The sequence below is a fragment of the Balaenoptera ricei genome, chromosome 18 (genome assembly GCF_028023285.1).
Source record: "Balaenoptera ricei isolate mBalRic1 chromosome 18, mBalRic1.hap2, whole genome shotgun sequence".
Classification (NCBI taxonomy): domain Eukaryota; kingdom Metazoa; phylum Chordata; class Mammalia; order Artiodactyla; family Balaenopteridae; genus Balaenoptera; species Balaenoptera ricei.
Window position 1 is genome coordinate 75,379,176 of NC_082656.1, and position 17,487 is coordinate 75,396,662.

The following is a 17,487-nucleotide window of genomic DNA, read 5'->3' on the forward strand; positions in this document are numbered from 1 at the left end:
TTAATTTGCTGTGTAGGTGAAACTGCTACTCCTTCCTACAAATTACTTCAAGTGTGGCAGCTCTCCAGGCTTGTCTGTAGTGTTAGAGATGGTGCCCAGTCCTTCCTTCTAGAAGGTGAATGCACTGATGGTCTTTCTTGAACTTGCTACTTAGTGTTTTCAGATGGCTGCCTCATCTTTCCTGTATCTCTTATGTTTCTGATAACTTTGACTTGTGTCCTTGTATGTGTTATAGAGTAATATGGTTCACTTTAAACTTTCTAATGCACTGATTACTAGAAAACTTAATTTAAAACTCAGTGTTCAAAGAACAGCTTTTGTTTTTAATTTTTTTAATAGGAAGAAAGATATGAGTGACCATAATTTCATTTGACTTTGGTTGCCAGGCAGCTCTTGAGCCCAAAACTCAGCTGTGGCTATTGAATATGCCTCACAAAGCTGTCATACCCCTTCTCTTGTCATTGTTCTTAATTATTTTTCCTTTGGTCCCAAGTTTTTATTCCAGTTTGTTTTCACCGTTATTTTATTACATGTACTTCAGAAGCTACCTCAGACCTCTTACGACAAGCAGTTTAGGATTATGAGTAAATAACTGTGTATTTAAATACCTGCACTCTGTCTCAGCAACTGTGATTTGTGTAACTTCAAGCATAGCTAATGATAAGGTTCTGTGAATTTTCCTGCTGTACGAATAGGAAAAGTTTGAAAGCATAGAACTGCTTTGAAGCACCTATTTATGTTTTGTGACTTACGCATTGGTAATTTAACTTCATTTTTCCTTGCAGGGTGGGAAGGCAATTGAGTTTTGCATTGCTCGTTGGTGGGCAAGTCTTAGCGACGTCAATATTGATTATACCGTTTCTTTTCATGGGATAGTATGTACTGCTCCTCAGTTAAACATTGTAAGTTCCACATTTCCATCATTTTTAATGTCAGTTATTTGTGTTATTGTGAAATAATTTCAATGGTTGGGTTTACATTTTAATGGGGAGATTACCTATGGTTCTGGAAATAACAATAGTCTTTGTTCATGGGTGCTTATAAACTTTGTGTTTGACACATTTAGGTCCAAGTATTGTTTAAAAATGCAGTTTGTTTTCAGTAAAGTTTGAGAAACTAATTTGATAAATATCCTTTGTAGCACGCATCAGAAGGAATCAACCGTTTTGATGTTCAGTCCTCCTTGAAATATGAAGATCTGGCTCCCTGCATAACTTTGAAGAGCTGGGTCCAAACACTGCGGTATCTTCAATGTTTTAGGGCTGCAAATGTTGGGTATCAGTGTGACGGGGGTGGGGGGATGGGCGTCTCTTCACTCTTTGGAAAGGGTCTCTTTCATTTTTAATCATGTGAGCGCTGGACGTGAAAATTCAGTTCATGACTTTCCAGCCCAGGGAACCCGGCGGGTCTCTCAGAGGCAGCCGCAGCAGCAGCTTGTGGCTTTAAGTAACACGTGCCTAGAGCCCTTGCTGTGGCACCTGGCAGGACCCATCCCGTGACGAGGGCAGGGCTGTCTGCGGTCAAACCCTGTCCTTCAGCACTGTGAGGGATTGTCACCTAGTCCTGGGATCTGATTCTGTTGAGACTGTCAGTTGATGGTTGAAAATGTTTTTATCATGAGAAGATTACCTTTGTAATACTGCAAAATTTAACTGTGTATTGCTGTGGTTCAGTCAATAAAGAATTATATAAGTTAATGATTAAAATATTACAAAATACACGGAAAAGGACAGCGTCTAGGAATGCTCATTTGTCATTTATTGTGATATATGATATAGATTTTGCTGATTATAGTTTTCTCTCATTTAAATGAACTCTTATGCAATTGTCTGATTACAGCCCACTGAGTGCAAAAACAAAACCTTTAGGATCAAGGGACGTTTTGCCAAATAATCGTCAACTTTATGAGATGATCCTGACTTACAACTTTCATCAAGTAAGTGTTTGTGTAACCAAGTATACCCTTACAGAGAACTCTTGTGTTCTATGAATCATAAAATCAAAAATGGAAGGACAGTGTATTCAGTGTGTGTGTGTGTGTGTGTGTGTGTGTGTGTGTGTGTGTGTGTGAGACATACATATATATGAAATAGAAACAAGTAATTAACCCTGGTTAATTTAGAATTATTCTTTGGGAAATTATGATATAGAACGATCTAAGTACCATTCAGATCTGAAGTCACAGATTCTAATTTAGTGGTGACCTGGCCTTTGAGCCTTAGTTTTTGTAATCACTGACACCTGCCTGTTCTGTGATAGCTGTCCACTGGTTTGATGTCTTGTCAAAGCCAGATGCCTTTTGATTATGGAACCAGGCCTGATTGCTCTCTGTGAAGCAGGTGTTGGCACAGTGAGACATCAGAATAGCTCCTAGGTTGAATGGGTGGTAAAGGTAGCTGAGATGGGCATAAAAATCAGATCGAAGTTTATGGCGGATCAGTAAGATTTTAGTAAAACTCTTATTGAAGCATAGTATGAATTACTGTTGGGGAGATGATTGATTTCAGTGGATTGTCTCGTTTCAACTTCATAAAGAAATTTTTAGTTTTATTAAAAAACCAGTTAATTAGGGGTCCTGAAGAATAGGTATTGCTTTAGTAATGAATACAATTAGCTAGGTTTGTGTTTTTTAAACCTTGTAAAAGAGAAGTACCTTTTATTAGTCGCGAAATCCTGGATGTGTTCTGCATTTTTGAAATTGGTTACTGCAAGAAAATATTTTTAATACTTTTAATGTAAAAGTCTGATCAATAGCAATATTACAGATCTACATTAGAAATCATATAAACCACATCAAATAATCATTCTTCCCCCCCCCCACCCCCCCACAGCCCAAGAGTGGGGAAGTGACTCCAAGCTGCCCCCTGCTTTGTGAATTGTTGTATGAATCAGAATTTGACAGCCAGCTGTGGATTATATTTGACCAGAACAAAAGACAGATGGGTTCCGGCGATGCTTACCCTCATCAGGTATGATTTTTAGAATTAACAGGAGCTGTTTCTTGAGCTGATGAAGCCCAGATTCTCGCTCTGGTAACGTGCCTGCTTTTTAAACACCAGTGTGGTTGTGCGTTTAGTACTTGGACACACGGCTAGCAGCTCAGCTGTCTGTTGCAGGACAGACCATGACAGCTTTTCAGCCCCACGGTTGGGCTGATTCCGGCTTCGGGGTAAAGGAGGGCCAGGGGGATGCTCGCAGACGCTGGCCAGCAGAGCTTTTTATTTTTAGTATTTCTCCTTCCTACCCAGTGCTTCCCCCTATCTGAATGGTGAAAGCACATCATCCGGGATATGTGAGCCCCTTGAAGTGATCCCAGGTCTGAACTGGATCCAGAGCACAACGACAGTGCCAAGTGTCTTCAGTTTATTAGAACTTTGAAATATGTTTCTTCTTGGTCAGCTGTGTAGTGAGCACTCACTATATGCCTGGCACTGTCATTTGGAAGGGAAAATAATCTTTTAATCGTATAATTTATAGAAATCTTATCCCTGATTGAAAGACTGTGACAGAGAAATGAGCTATTTCCTGTAACCTTTATAATTTTATGCTAAATAATAAAAATAATTTACGCAGGGTTTTCAGTTAGTCATTCAAGGAATGGTTTCCTTTTTCTCCTCAAAGCCAGGCCCTGGCACGTCTCCTCAGTACAGACTGGGTTATTGCAGCCATTCCTTTGGTTGCTTTTAAAATCTCAGAAGAAACTGCAGCTGCAGAATGCAGCGTTCCGTCCTCTTGAGCAGGTTGCCTGGGTGGAGCGTGGTAGATCTGTACTCCTGTGTCTCCACTGGCTCCCTGTCGTTCCCGTCTGCAGTAAACTGGCGTGGCATGGTGGTTATGATCTAAAGGTTACCAGTCATGTGTATCCAGACCCGTGTGTGTGTCTGTCTGAGATATTACACAGCACCTCAGTTTTGCTCATTCTTGGTGTCATTTTATCCGTGCCTGTGAAGACCCAGGAACTAGAAAGTCGTAGCCTTTTCCAGTCTTGAGCGGATGCTGATTCAGCTGGGCGCCTAGGAGTGGCCTGTTGTTGTGGGAGGGCTGAGGGCTGAGGGCTTGGCTGCCTTCAGCTCCCTTATCCTCTGCTCTGGACGTGACCTTGGCCAGCTCACTTGACGTCCAGTCGGGACGTTGTGTGCGTGTCATGTGTGTGTCATAACTTGCACTGTACCTCACATACTGTAAGCACTCTGTAAGTGGTAATTCTTACTGTTTATCCTCTTACTGTAATTTTCGTTCATGTGGCTAAACCTTACTTTTCCCAAATGTTGTTTTTCTTTTATAGTATTCTTTGAAACTGGAGAAAGGAGATTATACAATTCGACTACAGATTCGTCATGAGCAAATCAGTGATTTGGAACGTCTTAAAGATCTTCCATTTATTGTTTCTCATAGGTTGTCTAATACCTTGAGCTTAGATATTCATGAAAATCATAGTCTTGCACTTCTAGGAAAGAAGAAATCAAGTAACTTGACATTACCACCCAAATATAACCAGCCATTCTTTGTTACTTCCTTACCTGATGACAAGTAAGTGATAACATTGCTTAACACTCACTCTCCATCTTATACTCTGTAGTCCTTAAATACTGGTTTATAATATTAGGCTACACTTACGCTGTGTTGTCATTTGCCATTTTAGACTAAGGTTATTTCTCCCTTTGGTTTTTGAAATCTTAGCTACGGAAATTATTTCAGAATGCAATTGTTTTGATGTTTTTCCCCCTAATTCTCATTGTCAAACTTTCTTTTTTGTTCCTTTTCCCCTCTTTTGAATCTTCTTATTAGAATACCTAAAGGGGCAGGACCTGGATGCTACCTTGCAGGATCCTTAACGTTGTCAAAGACCGAACTCGGAAAGAAAGCTGTAAGTATTAGGTTTTTTTTTTTTTTACACTGAAAAGTGCCTGTTCCAAAATTTCCATTTCCTTAAAAATGGAAATTAATTCTACATTTCAGAATGAGTAAAAGAGAAGATCTCTCTGGAAAAAGAAATTTAATAGTTTTTTTTCCCCAAGTTGCTAGTAAAGGTCAATTAATATTTGGTTGTATTTTTATATATTTAGTATTCTTTTTCCCAAGCCTAAGTACTTGGGCCTTGAACCTGTTCTGCCTTGCACAGCTAATATACTTGAACTTCCTGTGAAATATGTAGGTCCAGATCAAACTTGGCTTAAGTGAATGGGATGTTTTTAAAATTAGAGAATTTATAGAGTTTTAACTAACATAATATTGTGGATATAGGAATAAATCAGATCTTCTTGGGTGACTTCTAAAAACCAGTCAGGACAATTACTACTAATAAACAGTATTTTTCCCTTGTACAGATCTTTCTCTTATTGGAATTTTGTGTAGTTATGTAGTTAACTACAAGGTAGTTATTTCTTTTGGCGTTAAGGTTTATTTTATAGTTTCAAAATTGTGCTTTTTGTTAAAAACATGTTTCTGGTTGTTATATTTTAGAGATAATTGTTATGGTTTGATAGTACCTGTTTTAGTTTTCCCATCTGTTTTCATTACAAATTTATTGTGAGAATAGTGTTTATATAAATCTATCACCCTCTGTCATAATGTCATTTTAGCTCAATGCCAGTAAAAGTTGTCATTCTTATAGTTCTGCATTTCTCTTTAGCATTAGTTTTTACAAAGTAAGTCTGCCACCTAATTCTGGAATTTATAAGTGCTGTTATCAAAATGAATAGAGCTCAAACCTCTTCACAAGGATTCTCATGTCTTACCGCTGTTGAACCAAAGATGGTTTATTCGCTGTCATAGGAGCGTCATCACGTAGGACTTTGTGCTTAGAACAAGTCGTTTGCCCTGACATTTCTTGAGTCTCATTTCAGTCCGTACTATTTACTTATATGTACTTTAGTATAAATTATAAGTACTTCAGTATAATATAGCCTTAGTAGAATGTGAAGTGAATCAGTAGTTACTGGAATTCATAGGTGCACTGATTTAAGAAGTCCTGGTCTAGGTCTTTTTAAGTAGGTTTCATTTTCCGCTATGGGAAATATTGCTGCCTCTGCTGTGGGGCTTCGACAGTGAGGCTTCTCATGCAGATAACTTCTGAAGTGTCCACTGCCTGTGATGAGTAAGAGAGCAGAAGAGCACTGTTATTAGAAGTATGCTTTCAGCAATTCAGAGATAGTTACTGCTTCCTGGCTGCATTCTTTAAGAGGCCGTTGTGAAATTAAATTATAAACAGGTGGGATTGACTATAGTTATTACTTACCAGGGTAGATTTTCTTGAGAAAACCTAAAGCTGTAGAGTTAATTATAATTCCCAGCACATTGTTTATTTCACCGGATCTCAGTCGTGGCGCATTCCTTGCGGTTCTGGCAGCTGGGAAGGTAACTGTCCCTCTTGCTCCTCTCTGACATTCCCAGTTACCTCGAACGATGCTGTTTCTAGTGCTGCATGGGCATGTGTGATTGTTGTCACAGCCTTGAACGTCTGACTCTGCGGACCGTCACCTAAATTTAATGTTTACAAAACTGTTTGGGTAACTAATGAATTTTGCTCTACAAACTTTTGAAATAAAAAGCTGAAAAACATTGACCCTTAGGAAGAACACATTTGAGTGCCATTTTTATTAAAAAAAAAAAAAATGAAAGTGGCAGTATTGCTTTCTTTAAAAGCCTGCCATTTTGATGACAGACCTGACCCTTCTAAGTACTGTGACGCATACAGGTGGGACGGAAACTGGCAGAAAAATAGACAGAGGTGGTATCTCCATCCTGTGTAGATTACGCATGTTTTCTTACAGAATGTCGTTCTAACTCCCAGGGGCAGTCTGCAGCAAAACGACAAGGAAAATTTAAAAAGGTACTGATTGTCAGTTCTTTAAAAAGATGTCTTAAAGCCTTATTTGCATATTAGTTAAACTTCTTTTTCTGTCACTATTATCTTTTTTTAAAAAAAATCTCTCCCTTAGTTTCCTTTCTTTAAGTTCTGCAGTATAGTGCGGTGTTGACAAACTGCTTTCTTAAAGTTTTTTTTCCTACCATAAATTGCTTGAAGACCCCTGGTTTATATGTGTATAGAGAACATGTTAATGCTATTCATTTCTTACTGCAGGTATGACCAAGTAATAATATTTGAACTTTGGCATATCTAAAATCCTATAGAAAGGTGAATGATTTTTTTTAGCTATATATGACAGAACAATTATTTTTGAAGTCTAAAGTCATTCTTAAATTGGATGATTTGATTAATAAAATGTTATTAAAATGTTTAAAGTGAAGTTTTTTTTCCTGCTCTTGCATCTTCTGCGTCCTGGAAAGGCAGAGACGGAAAGGGCAGTGGGCGGAGCAGAAACAGAAATGAGGACTGCTGGCCCCACATTAAAACTTACACTGAGGGCTTCCCTGGTGGCGCAGTGGTTGAGAATCTGCCTGCCAATGCAGGGCACACGGGTTCGAGCCCTGGTCTGGGAAGATCCCACATTCCACGGAGCAACTGGGCCCGTGAGCCACAATTACTGAGCCTGCGCGTCTGGAGGCTGTGCTCCGCAACAAGAGAGGCCGCGATAGTGAGAGGCCCGCGCACTGCGATGAAGAGTGGCCCCCGCTTGCCATAACTAGAGAAAGCCCTCGCACAGAAACGAAGACCCAACACAGCCATAAATAAATAAATAAATAAATAAATAAATAATTAAAAAGAATTAAATCTTAAAAAAAAAAAAAAAACTTACACTGAGAGCAGGAGCAGCTTGTAAGACCGTAACTAGTAGGTGATCCGAGCAGCTTCTCTGCAGCTTACCTGACAATCTCTGATTGACTGCTGGAGCCAAATTTAATTTGAAAAATGGTCCTTCAGGTCTAGTTTAGAGAAAGGGATACATATTTGATGAGCTCTCCGGCAGAGGTGCTGTTTTAACAGAAAGCACAAGTTTGAAACTATAAAGTAAACCTGCCTGTTGACCTGCTGACATCATTCGTCATCGTAGGGACTTCTCTCCTGCGTGCAGGGAGCACTGCAGGGCAAGAATTAGTGTTTTAAGAAGAAACAAAAGATAATTCAGTGTTTCTTAATTCATAGTGATGTGAAACTGGGGACCACCATTTTATAATAGATAAAATGTCTTTATTAAAATGACCTCTAAAATTCTATATGATTATGTAGTGGTAAAGACTTTGTGCAAACAAAATACACCACTGGGGGTTATCTTCCCAGGTAAAGGAATATCGGCTTCTCTGTAGACCGTATTTCTCAACTGAGCGTCTTTACCCATTTGAAGGCCATGTAAATTCATTTAATGGAACTTAACCAGCATTAAAACAAAAACAGAATAAAAACAGAAAATGTCCGTTCATCAGACTCATAAAACTGTAATTTCATTTTATGCACAAATTATCTTTGATTCATTTTGAAAATAGCCTCAAAGCCACTGCTTCAGAGAATGAGGAGCAGGCATTCTCAGAGCCTACTAAAAAGAAGGTGCACGTCCCGAAGGCAGAGCTGGGGTTTTTCTTTCTATTGTGTTGTTTGGTGGATCTTGTGGAGTTTTGGTGCCTTTGGTTTGTATTAGATTATTTGAGATGGGAAACTATCAAATGAACAGGAACGTTATTGTTAATTGACGGTTAGTGAAGCTTCTAGAGCTGGGCAGCTGGAGTCACTTCCTCCCGTTTCTCCCCATCTTCAGTGCGAGTGCACGTGAAGCTCTTGTTTTAAAAATAATCGTTATTTTATATAGTTTTATAGTCACATTACAAAATATATAATTTATTGCCTGAACAAAATACCAACTTTGTACACATAATCCTCAATGGATTTGTCCTCTGGGTTTCAGTGACTTTTGAGTTGAAAATGTATGTTACCCTTTTTTTAAGTTCATTGTAATATGAAAGAATATAGTTATTTTTAACATAAATAGCACTCAGATATGACATTAATTTTTTAAATAGCTATTTTAGTTTGTGTAAAGATATTAAAATTTTGAATTTATAGTTTTTAATCATGTAAGAGCTAAGGGTATTATGTTTTGAACCGAAATTTAAATGGTGGTATGTTAAATAGTTATTGGTTTGGCAGATAGATTTGATTTTCTAAATATCATTCAGTTCAAACACTGTTGAAATACTTTGTAATAATGGAGTAATTTTTTTCTTAAAAAATATGCTTACTGTTAAGTGTCTGCTATAGAGAGCTTATATTGTAGTATTTCTGCTCTGAAGAGTCTTCTTTGACTGTCTTTTTAAATCATAATCAAGATTTCTTATGATTTAATGGTACACAATCATTTCTGTTAAATGGACCCTATGCTAAGCCCGTGAGAAGTTGAGTTGTAAAAGTACTTACTGACAAAAAGAACAGATGACCATGATAAAATAAATGAAAAATAACTTCATGTCTCTTTTGGTCGGGGACTAAAACTACCGTGTCCATAATATTTAGTAACAAGAAGCAGCTCTTGTCCTGAAATATTTTATAGGATAACACCAGCCTTTATGATTACTAATTTGGTACAGATTTACTATGTAAAATGCCGATTACAAAATCTTGGTACCCCCACCCCCACCCCAAGGCCATTCATCATTAACTCTCCCAGTATATTTTGCATTTTTAGGGATAGTTTATGGTTGCTGTTATATCTGGTTTCTCTCTATTTGCAGATCTTTGTTAGAGTTCATTGTTGACCATCGATTAAGTTTAATGGATTGTTCACTTTCAATTCAATTCTGTTTTTTCTCTTTACTAAAACATCTCAGCAAATGCCTTAACCTCTGAGCCTCAGAGGAAGAATTGCCTCACAACAGAGAGACCTGGCCTCCTGAAGTGTGTCCCTCTCCCTGCTCAGGCGAGGAGGAGGGGACAGCAGGGGGGTGCACGCAGTGAACGCAGGTGCAGGCACGTTCCAGCACACTGGGCGGCACAGGAGCCTGACTGCAAAGGAAGTGGGGCCCTGTTAACAGAGTAAATGTTGGAGGCCACTTACACCTTTAATGCTTAGGTGCGTTGTCTCTGCTAAACAGAGGACGCTGAAGTGGGCTGTTACCCTGAGAACTTGGTGGTCAGTTACCCACTCAGTGTTGCAGACCCTTTTAACTCGGCTTAAGCTCAGGGCAGTGTCCCCCCAGCAGAGTAAACCTCGAGAAGGAGCGCAGGATGGGTGGCAGGGACCGCAAGGAGGCTGCCCACGGGAGGGCTGATTCCCCTTCCCAGGCTCACACTTCACTGAAGACCTGCGCTTGCAGACTCGCTGCCTGACCTCAGGGGAGAGTGGTGCTCAAACGGCTAAGAAAGGCTTTCTGCGGTTCTCCTCCATCAGTGGTTTTCTGCGCTTTAAATGGCTTGTACTGAAATGGTGGTTACTATTTTATTAGAGCTACGACAACAGTAGCTCCTTAGATTTACTGTTATATCCCCAAATAAAGTTTAATTGTGAAAATTGTTAAAATGGACACATTTATGTAGTATTTACACCTCAGGGAAGATGGGGCCAGTACTAGTTTGTGACTCAACCTGTGCAGAGTTTTTTCTGAAATTATGTGATGAGGGCCTTAACAATTTTGATAGTGTAATTTGTTCCAATTTTAGAAACTTTGTTAATTAAAACAAATACAAGATTTTAAGTTTAGCAGCGTTTTTAATATAAACCTAAAGATAGAGTTTTAGAAATTGTCTTAATAAATAATGATTTAATTAGGGACACCTAGTTACTGTGCCAGAAACGGATCTAGCAACTATAACGGGTGATTTCATTTCCCAGATCCTGCATTACTTTTCACAAGACTCACTTGCTAATAAAATAGACACAAATAGGTGTAGTTACACTTGCTCTCTTTAAAGCAAAACTTCTCAAAAGGACCACGCATACCTGTTTACTTCTCATCGCCCTCTCACTCGGCCTTTACTCTCCGCCCCTGCCCCCCGCCAGCCTCCCCTGCCGCCCTTGCTCTGTCGGTGATCAGCAGCCGCTGTGCTGTCAGGTTTGACAGTTACTTCTCCCACCTGACGCCGCCTTTCAGCAAGCTGTCACTAGCCGGCCACGCTCCATCTTCATGCTGGCTTTTCCCCGGGGCTGCCGTGACCTCAGGCTCTCCCTCCGCAGTGGAAAGCTTTGGACCACTCCTGGGCTTGCTCTTTTCCCCCTTCCCCACCCCTGCTGGTCTCATTCAGCCCCTCGTCTTAAATACCACCAGCAACCACCATCGGTCCTGCCTTCCCGGGACATCTCATGTCCATTTATTGCTTCCTTTTCTATAGCCTGTCCTTTAGTTCCAGTCAGTGTAGGGACACCTGGGTCTGCATCCCAACTTGCTTTCTCTTTTTCCACTTTGGCCTCTGTCATCCATTCTCCACGTAGTATCAAGAGTTATTAAAAAACAAAAACAAAAAAAAAACAAAGTGTTTAATCCATACAGGATCCAGAGTTATTAAACAAAAAGCAAAGATCCTTAATCGTGTCACTGCCTTGCATACAGCTCTTCCTGTGGCACCTAGAATAAAACCTGTGTTTTTTTACCCATACTCTGTCCTCCCTGCTTGTTTACTGCGGCCGCTGCCCTTTCTCAGAACCCCACCTTGCACTTGCTGCGCCCCCCTCAGGTTTCTGCAGGTGCTCGTCTTGTCCCCGCACGCCTCCTCCTCTCCGCATTTTGGTTATTCAGGTTCACTGCGGTTTATTCCTTTAGGTCACTGAGGCTCCGTTAGGTCGGACATCGGCTCCGCAGAGTGTCTCAATGACCACTTTGTCTGCGCGGGTCCCCCCTTACCCACCCGTCACGCTCTGTCCCCTTACTCTGTTCTGTCGTCTTCGTATCACGTGTCGTTCCTGAAGTTGTTTATTTACCTACACGTTTGTTGGCTGTCTTCCCAGAGGGTGAAAGGCCCTTGTCTGCTTTGTCCCTCACCTCTTCGGAGCTATTACCCTTGCACACCGCGGGAGCTCAGTAAATCCTGTGGATTGAATAAAGAAAGAAATTTCTCTTTAAATTTAATTAGAAAAGCGGATCTTTTCTTTCTTTCTTTAAAATTTAATTATTTTCTCTTCTCAGATGTAAAATGTGAAAGCTCAGTACGTTTTTGTAGTCAGTCTGTCAAGTAAAACTAAGAATACCAAATAACACTTAAATGGAGAAAAGTTTGTTCTTATTTCCTTGTTTTAAAGGAGTTATTAGAAGCATGAGCTTTAAAGTTTGGGAGAAAATTACTTTGATCTCAGATTGAAACTTTAGATGTATTTTTGGCCCTTAGAATCTGAAATACAGTGTAGTACCGCTCAAGTGCAGCCGATGTTACGTGCTGTTCGGCTATTGAAGATTTTTAAATAAGGAAAATTAAGCATGTTAATCTAAGACTCTCTCCACGTTCATTTTTCACAGGATGTAATCCCTGTTCATTACTACTTAATATCTCCACCAACAAAGACTAAGAATGGCAGCAAAGACAAAGAAAAAGATTCAGAAAAAGAGAAAGATTTAAAAGAAGAGTTTACTGAAGCATTACGAGATCTTAAAATTCAGTGGATGACAAAGTAAGTTTTAAATGAATTTTAATCCTCTAAGCGTTTACTTCTATTTTCCCAGTTACTACAATATGGTGTGTGTATGCAAAGGCTATATATTCAGAAATGTTAACAGTGGATACGCCTGCAAGTGCTCTTCAATTTTCTTGTAATTATATTTAGTCTTTAATTCCCTTTTGTGATAAGAATTTTTAAAATTGTAATCCTTACTCTGACCTGCTCTTGGAAGAGAATTTTATTGGAACGTACAAAAGAGAAAATAAATCACTTTTTGCCCCCTTTCCAAAGATAATCATTGTCCTGTTATTATTAGCTGTCTCTGTATTTATACATGTAGCAGGTGAGTGATACTGTGTCCTGGTTTTCCAGTTACTATTTGATTACGAGCAAATTTAAAACAACCTTTTTAAACCTCTGGAATTGATCCTAAGGACAGACAGCAAACGGAGAAACACCTATTTAAGAATTATCTACAACAGTTCAGTAAGAAAAGTGAGACTCTGGTATGTGAGCCAAGGTCACTGTCCTCCCGCTCCGCTCCCAGCTCAGTGACACGGAGCCTCCTCCAGACTGGCTGCAGCCAGGACCGCAGGCTTCCTGTCCCCTTGGCTTGCAGGACTCTCCTGCCGGGAGGAGCAGGGGGTCGGCACGTGTCGGCCGGCACCCCAGCCCCGCGGCCTGCTGCTGAGGCCAAGTCCTGGGTGAATTGCGTTGGGAGGCGGGGGCTCTCTCCTGCTCAGCCCCTGCTCGTGGCGCAGAGGGTCTGCCAGGTGGGCCCTGCTGAGAACGCAGGCCCGGTGGCCCCGCCCCTACTGGGAGCCGTGGTGTCCCGCCAGGCGGGGCGAACCACGGCCGCTGCCCCTCCCGCCGCCCCTCCCGCCGTGTAGTCAGTAAGAACAGACTTGGTTTATTCAGCTTCCCCAGCTGGGAACGTGGAACTTCTGTCTCTTTGTTCATTCAGGACTTCAGATTCTTCCAAAACAGTGGAAATTTTCCTTCTTTGTAGACCTTAGGCATTTCTAGATCTTTTAATCTTTCTTAACTGTTTTTGAATGTTTTTTTCCCTCCTGTTGATAAATCTACTTATAGCTGGTACGATGGAAAGCTGTTGATGCTTACTTTCATCTGACCATCTTATTAAACTCATAAATGAAATAATTTCCGGTTTTTTTTTTTTTTTTTTTTTTTTGGTTTTCTCGGTAAGCATATTTATACTGCCTGCAAATAAATACAATCTTTGTCAGTAATTATATTTCAGATTGATACCTTAGGTTATTGACTGGAACTTCAAAACAATGTTAAGTAATATGAAAGACAAATTATTTTCTTTCTAAAAGAACTGAAATAATGACTGTTTCTCTTTCTTGCATATGTAGGCTGGATTCTAGTGACATTTATAATGAATTGAAGGAAACATACCCTAATTATCTCCCTCTGTACGTTGCACGACTCCATCAGTTGGATGCTGAAAAGGTTGGGCGTGTTCAACTTTACTATGATTCTCTTATTTTGTTTGCAGTATTAGATAAGGTTTGCCTTTGGAATAAGGGGGCAGTCTTTGTCTTCTCTTCTTGCTGACTGAAAACGTGTCGCCTCAGATTGAATGTTCTGTTGAGCTATTTTCATTAAGCTGACTCAGGACTCACGTTTGGTCAGTGGGAGGAGGAGTAGCTAGGAAACCCTAAGGATGGCTTTTCTGACCTTGACCTGAAGAGCCAGGAGCACAAGGCAGTGGTCGTGGGCCTGCTGGAAGTCTAAGGCACCCGCCGCAAAAGCGGAGCTCCTCTGCACTCACTTGGCTAACTTTGTTTCTAAGTTCTAAGAATTGGCCATGTAGCTCCCAGCTGCCTTCAGTGGACCAGCTCTCACTGGGAGTCCTGGCTGTAGAAAGTGCTTGTAGCCATAATCAGTTAAGAGTCCTCAAGGGTTGAGTGTGAGCCCGAAGGCCCTGTGAGGAGCCAGATTGCTGAGGACACCAGGACACCCCGGTGCCCATAGTGAGACTCTGTTGGTTCTATTCCTGTTTACTCTCATTTCTGAGATTTCAGTAATAAATTAGAATTTGTCTCATCAACTGGTGCTTTTTTTACTTCTGTTTTCATGTGCTGTGGGACTGGGGTAACATAGCTGATCACGTTTCTGAACTTTTAAGTTACCCAAGGAAAGAGCTGCCTCTGTAGAAAACAGTTTAGATTTCTGTGAACTTCGTATCTTGCGTATTACTCTGTTCAGCGCCAGTGGGGAGCGTAGGGTAGGTATTTTCCCGTCTGAGCTCAGGTTTTCTAGAGATGCTGACCGTCGTAAAGGTCACACCAGGAGCTAGTGCGGAGCCCCTGGGCTGCACAGCCTACCTGGTCCCGCACCACGGGAGTCCTAACTCTCACGGGCGTGACCCACAGAAGTGAAATGTGTCAGGAGACTCATGGGTACATCCAGTTTTTTCTTATTTCTTCTTTTTTTCCTCCCCAGGAACGAATGAAAAGACTTAATGAAATTGTCGAAGCTGCAAATGCTGTTATCTCTCACATAGATCAGACGGCCCTAGCAGTTTACATTGCGATGAAGACTGACCCCAGGCCCGATGCAGCTATTATAAAAAAGTACCTAACCAGTAAATACTCTTTCTTGCATCTCATTTCTTAGTTACTTTTTTTAATTATTGAAAATATCCTTCTCTTCTGGTATTTTTTATATCCTTATCATTGGAGTTACCGATTTGGGGGTACTCCATCCTTAAATATCTTATAGTAATTTTCTCTAGTCGTTTAAGATTAAGCAAAAGAAAAGTCGTTTGCTTCCTCCACCATCAGGTGCTGTCATGGTGGAGAGGTTTGAGTGACAGTGGTCAAGCAGTCCAGCCATTTGGGGGATATGTGTGAACTGGACACATGGAGAAGGAAACACAGAGCGCCCTGTAAAACTACTTTTTCAAGTGTTTATTGACCAATAGCGTGACAGACTCCAAATTTAGTTTATAATGCTTATTAGTAAAGTGGTAAGAAATAAAATTGGGTTAAAACCATTATCTGGCAACTTCAGTTTTATGAAACTGGGTTTACAGTACAGTACTACTTGAGGAGAACAGGGGTGGGGGAATTATAGTTTAGCCTTAATAAACTCTAACGTGATGTGTACAGCAGACACGTAGCTGGGTTTAGGCATTTGTAAGGCTCCATCCTTGTGAGATTGTGGTTTCCACTTGCTGGTGTGATGGTCTGGCGGCTTTCCCGTTCACCCTTCCACGAGCTCTTACCATCATCTCCTGATAACACCCCCAGTACCAGTTTCCCCTCTGTCGCTTTGGCTTATTTCCAACCCTGGGGGTCCTTAACTTACAAGGGTGGAAGTTTCCTCCTCTTAGCTTTGTTGTAACTAATAAACTGAAACCGTGCAGGCTGCCTGAAAATATGGTAGTTTCCCTTAAAGATTCCATCTGCTTCGGTCAGAATTTTTTTTATATACATACAAAACGCTTGATTTTAAACTGCTAGAACTCTTGGCCTTACATCGTTTATACTGATATTATAGGTCTCAACGAATCTTACAAGCAGCAGTGTTCAAGCGGAATAAAATTTGTTCAAAATAGGTTCTTGGCCATTGTCAGCACCCTTTCACACTTTCCAAAGGAACCTTCTCGAAACATTGCTATTTTATTGTTGTTAATAATAATAGTGGCTGGTGCAGCCACCATTTATGAAATGCCAGTTACATACAAATGCCAGTTATGTGCATTATGAAATGCCAGTTACAGCCAAAGGATTATTTGGGGCATGCATTTCTCATTTCCAGCTGCTTTCGCTTAAGTCACTCGTGTCAAAAATTGCAAGATGGCCATTTTGTAATCTTAAAAATATTAACTTTTTGTAGGGGATCTAAGTTTTAATTAAACTGCGGTTTACTTAGGCCACTAAAGTATCTAATTGAAGTTGCTTCCTAAAATGTAGCTATTACCACCTTGATCAGTCCCTAACTAACTTTGATTCAGAGACCAAACACTGTATGTAGCACCACTGAGAGGGATGTAAAAAAAATGAACAAGACACTCTCTACTCTTAGAAAACATACAGCCTAATACAGAAGATGATAATTGCTAGATGGAATGTGATTAACGGTCATAATAAGTATTTTAAACTGTGAAAGCCCATGCGAAGGAGAGCAGGGAAACCGTCATGGATTAATAGGTATTTAATCTGAGCAGGTCAGTTCAAAATTAGAAGAGGGTAGGAAGAGAACATTCCAGATATGTGGAATTTAGGTTATTGGATCAGAGAATGCGGAAATAGAAAGGGGTCTTAAAGGTGATTTAATCCAGGCCTGGCGAGTCCAGCACGCCTGTCACCCCAGCTCGCCCTCCAAGCTCTGCATCCTGCAGCCCTCCTCTGGGTGACCAGGACAGTCGGTCAGGATGCCGTATGTGAGTGGATATCCAGACCTGCCCTGCCTGCCCAGTTCTGCTCCACGGCCCCCGTTCTCCCTCACAACGTGGGGAAAGCACTTGACTGCTGACCGCTGAGGCTGCTGTAAAGCATGAGTGAAGTACTGCCGAGACATGTCAGGCGCCGCCTGGCATCGAAGAGGTGGGGTGAGGAGGGAGTCAGTAAATGAAAGCCCGACCATCCTTCCGTTCCTAAGTCCACAGTGACCAAGCACTTCAAGTCCCCAGAAACGCTTCCCAGGAAAGAGAGTGAAAGTTGGCTCTTTTAAACTTTGAAACTCTTTGCTCATAAACTCTTGGGCATCTTTTAGGCGTAATTTCATCTGCATTGCAAATGTATTAAGGTGGGTAACTTAGGTTGTAGCAGGTTATTGGCGTTGTTTTGGGTTTTTTTTTAAATTCTTCTTCTTCTCATTTAAATTGTCTTTTGTACAAATTGTTGATTTTATAGTCCCAGCAGATTTCATCGGTGGCACGTTTCACTCTGGGTCCTTCAAAATCATGCTTACTGTTAGACAGTTTGTTCATCCCATATCTGAGTGCCTCCTGGTCATCTTCTCAGCACTTTTAATC

General features: G+C 40.8%; 1 protein-coding gene across 8 annotated transcripts in view; it reads left to right on the forward strand.

Moving 5' to 3' along the window:
- The window catches only part of TPP2 (tripeptidyl peptidase 2), a 68,134-nt gene that overhangs the window by 44,632 nt on the left and 6,015 nt on the right, over positions 1 to 17,487 (forward strand). For 3 of the 8 annotated variants that reach the window (XM_059902696.1, XM_059902692.1, XM_059902693.1), the window contains 9 exons: positions 786 to 902; positions 1,142 to 1,242; positions 1,840 to 1,936; positions 2,832 to 2,969; positions 4,286 to 4,530; positions 4,789 to 4,867; positions 12,337 to 12,488; positions 13,856 to 13,952; positions 14,949 to 15,079. In XM_059902696.1, coding sequence (XP_059758679.1) covers positions 786 to 902; positions 1,142 to 1,242; positions 1,840 to 1,936; positions 2,832 to 2,969; positions 4,286 to 4,530; positions 4,789 to 4,867; positions 12,337 to 12,488; positions 13,856 to 13,952; positions 14,949 to 15,079 — 1,157 coding nt within the window. Of the gene's footprint in view, positions 1 to 785; positions 903 to 1,141; positions 1,243 to 1,839; positions 1,937 to 2,831; positions 2,970 to 4,285; positions 4,531 to 4,788; positions 4,868 to 6,793; positions 6,902 to 7,294; positions 7,349 to 12,336; positions 12,489 to 13,855; positions 13,953 to 14,948; positions 15,091 to 17,487 lie in introns of those variants that run through there. The other 5 variants (XM_059902694.1, XM_059902695.1, XM_059902700.1 and 2 more) reach the window with 4 other exon arrangements.